The sequence below is a fragment of the Ricinus communis genome, chromosome 4 (assembly GCF_019578655.1).
Source record: "Ricinus communis isolate WT05 ecotype wild-type chromosome 4, ASM1957865v1, whole genome shotgun sequence".
NCBI classification, from domain to species: domain Eukaryota; kingdom Viridiplantae; phylum Streptophyta; class Magnoliopsida; order Malpighiales; family Euphorbiaceae; genus Ricinus; species Ricinus communis.
In genome coordinates, this window is record NC_063259.1 from 13,445,769 (window position 1) to 13,447,616 (window position 1,848).

Consider the following 1,848-nt stretch of genomic DNA (forward strand, 5'->3'; position numbering starts at 1 on the left):
CAACCAATTTATTATGCTAGCAAGACATTGACAGATTCCCAAGAGCACTATACCACTAATGAGAAGGAGTTGCTTACTGTGGTGTACACTTTCGACAAGTTTCGCTCATACTTGGTGCTATCCATGGATCATTCGGTGTTAAGGTACTTGTTTGGAAAGCATGATGCTAAGCTGAGACTCATTCGTTGGATTTTGGTTTTGTAGGAATTCAACATTGAGATCGGGTGCGGAGAACTTGGCCGCAGATCACCTTTCGAGATTGGAGAACCTGAGCCTAGATGCACTTGATGAGAGGGCTATTTATGACAATTTTCTGGATGAGTACTTGTGCTCTATTCAGGTATCTCCAGATGTCCCTTAGTTTTCCAATTTTGCAAATTACTTGGTTGCAAAGGTCTTACCAAAAGGTATGACATTTCAGCAAAAGAAGAAATTCTTTGCTGATTTGAAGTACTATATTTGGGAACACCCTTTTCTATTTCGAGTTTGTGCAGACCAAGTGATTCGGTAATGCGTGTATGGGGAAGAGATCCTTCAGATTTTGAGGCATTGCCATGAGGGACCAACAGGAGGTTGTCAAGTAGCTAACCACACTGCTAGGAAGGTTCTTGATGTTGGGTTCTATTGGCCGACCATCTTTTGGGATGCTAGACCATTCGTGCAGGTTTGTGATGCATGCTAAAGGTTAGGTAACATCTCTGCTCGTGATGAGATGCCCCAAACGAGCATTCAAGCGGTTGAGATTTTTTTATATTAGGGGCATTGACTTCATAGGGCCTTATTCCCTCTTCTTTTAGGAATAAGTATATCCTTGTTGTTGTTGAGTATTTCTTTAAGTGGCTAGAAGCGCAAGCTTTCCAAACTAATAATGATAGAATCATTACTAAGTTCCTTAAACGATCGGTTGCTAGGTTTGGCATACCTAGAGTACTGATTAGTGATAAAGGGACTCATTTTTGCAATGCTCAACTGGAGAGAGTACTTCAGCGATATGGAGTGAATCATAGGTTTTCTACACCCTATCACCTGCAGACTAGTGCGTAAGTAGAGGTTACTAATAGGGGTTTGAAACACATCTTAGAGAAAACAATAGGGGTGAGTAGGAATGATTGGGCAAATATGTTAGATGATGCACTTTGGGCATTCAGGACAGTCTATCGTACTTCTACAGGTTTTACACCTTATAAGCTTGTGTATGGGAAAGCTTGCCATTTACCTATTCAGTTAGAGCATAGAGCCCTTTGAGCCTTAAGAACTTGTAATTTTGATGTTGATTCTACAGGTAAACAGAGGCAATGGCAGCTCAATGACTTGGATGAGTGGCACCAGCAAGCTTATGGCAACTCATTCATCTATAAGGAGCAAACTAAGAAGTGGCACGACAAGCGATTGAGGGGCTCCAAGGAGTTTCAAGTTGGGGACCGAGTTTTGCTTCATAATTCATGTCTCCGTTTGTTCCCAGGAAAGCTCAGGAGTTGTTGGTCAGGACCGTTCATGATCCAACAGGTGTTCCCATATGGCACAGTTGAGTTGCATCATCCCAATAAGGGAAGTTTCAAGATGAATGGCCATCGCTTGAAGCATTATCATGGAGACTCGCTTGAGGTTGAGGAGCGGGTCAATATGCTTTTGTTCTAACGAGATTGACCTTCTGTATGAGTCTAGCTACACGACTCGGTCAAAAGAAGCGCTCTCGGGAGGCATTCTTGAGCTTATCCTTTACATTTATGCATTTTTGAGCATTTGACTTATCCTTTATACTTAGCTCGTTTTTAAATTTCGGTTGGTTTTGAACTTAACTCTTTTTATTTCTATGTTGCTTTGGTTGAAAATTACTTAGTTGTGTAG

General features: G+C 41.5%; 1 protein-coding gene across 1 annotated transcript; it reads left to right on the forward strand.

Moving 5' to 3' along the window:
• The first annotated feature begins 1,119 nt into the window (after positions 1-1,119).
• On the forward strand, positions 1,120-1,638 carry LOC125369841. Its single transcript, XM_048373111.1, has 2 exons — positions 1,120-1,171; positions 1,283-1,638. The coding sequence occupies exons 1-2, from the start codon at positions 1,120-1,122 to the stop codon at positions 1,636-1,638; spliced, it is 408 nt and encodes a 135-aa protein (XP_048229068.1).
• The last annotated feature ends 210 nt before the right edge of the window (positions 1,639-1,848 follow it).

Bases quoted from the DNA above. Each gene is read 5' to 3' on its own strand.
- LOC125369841 (XM_048373111.1), top strand. From the start codon at position 1,120: ATGTTAGATGATGCACTTTGGGCATTCAGGACAGTCTATCGTACTTCT. The intron at 1,172-1,282 runs GTTTTACACCTT...TTGATTCTACAG, and splicing joins AGTCTATCGTACTTCTACAG to GTAAACAGAGGCAATGGCAG.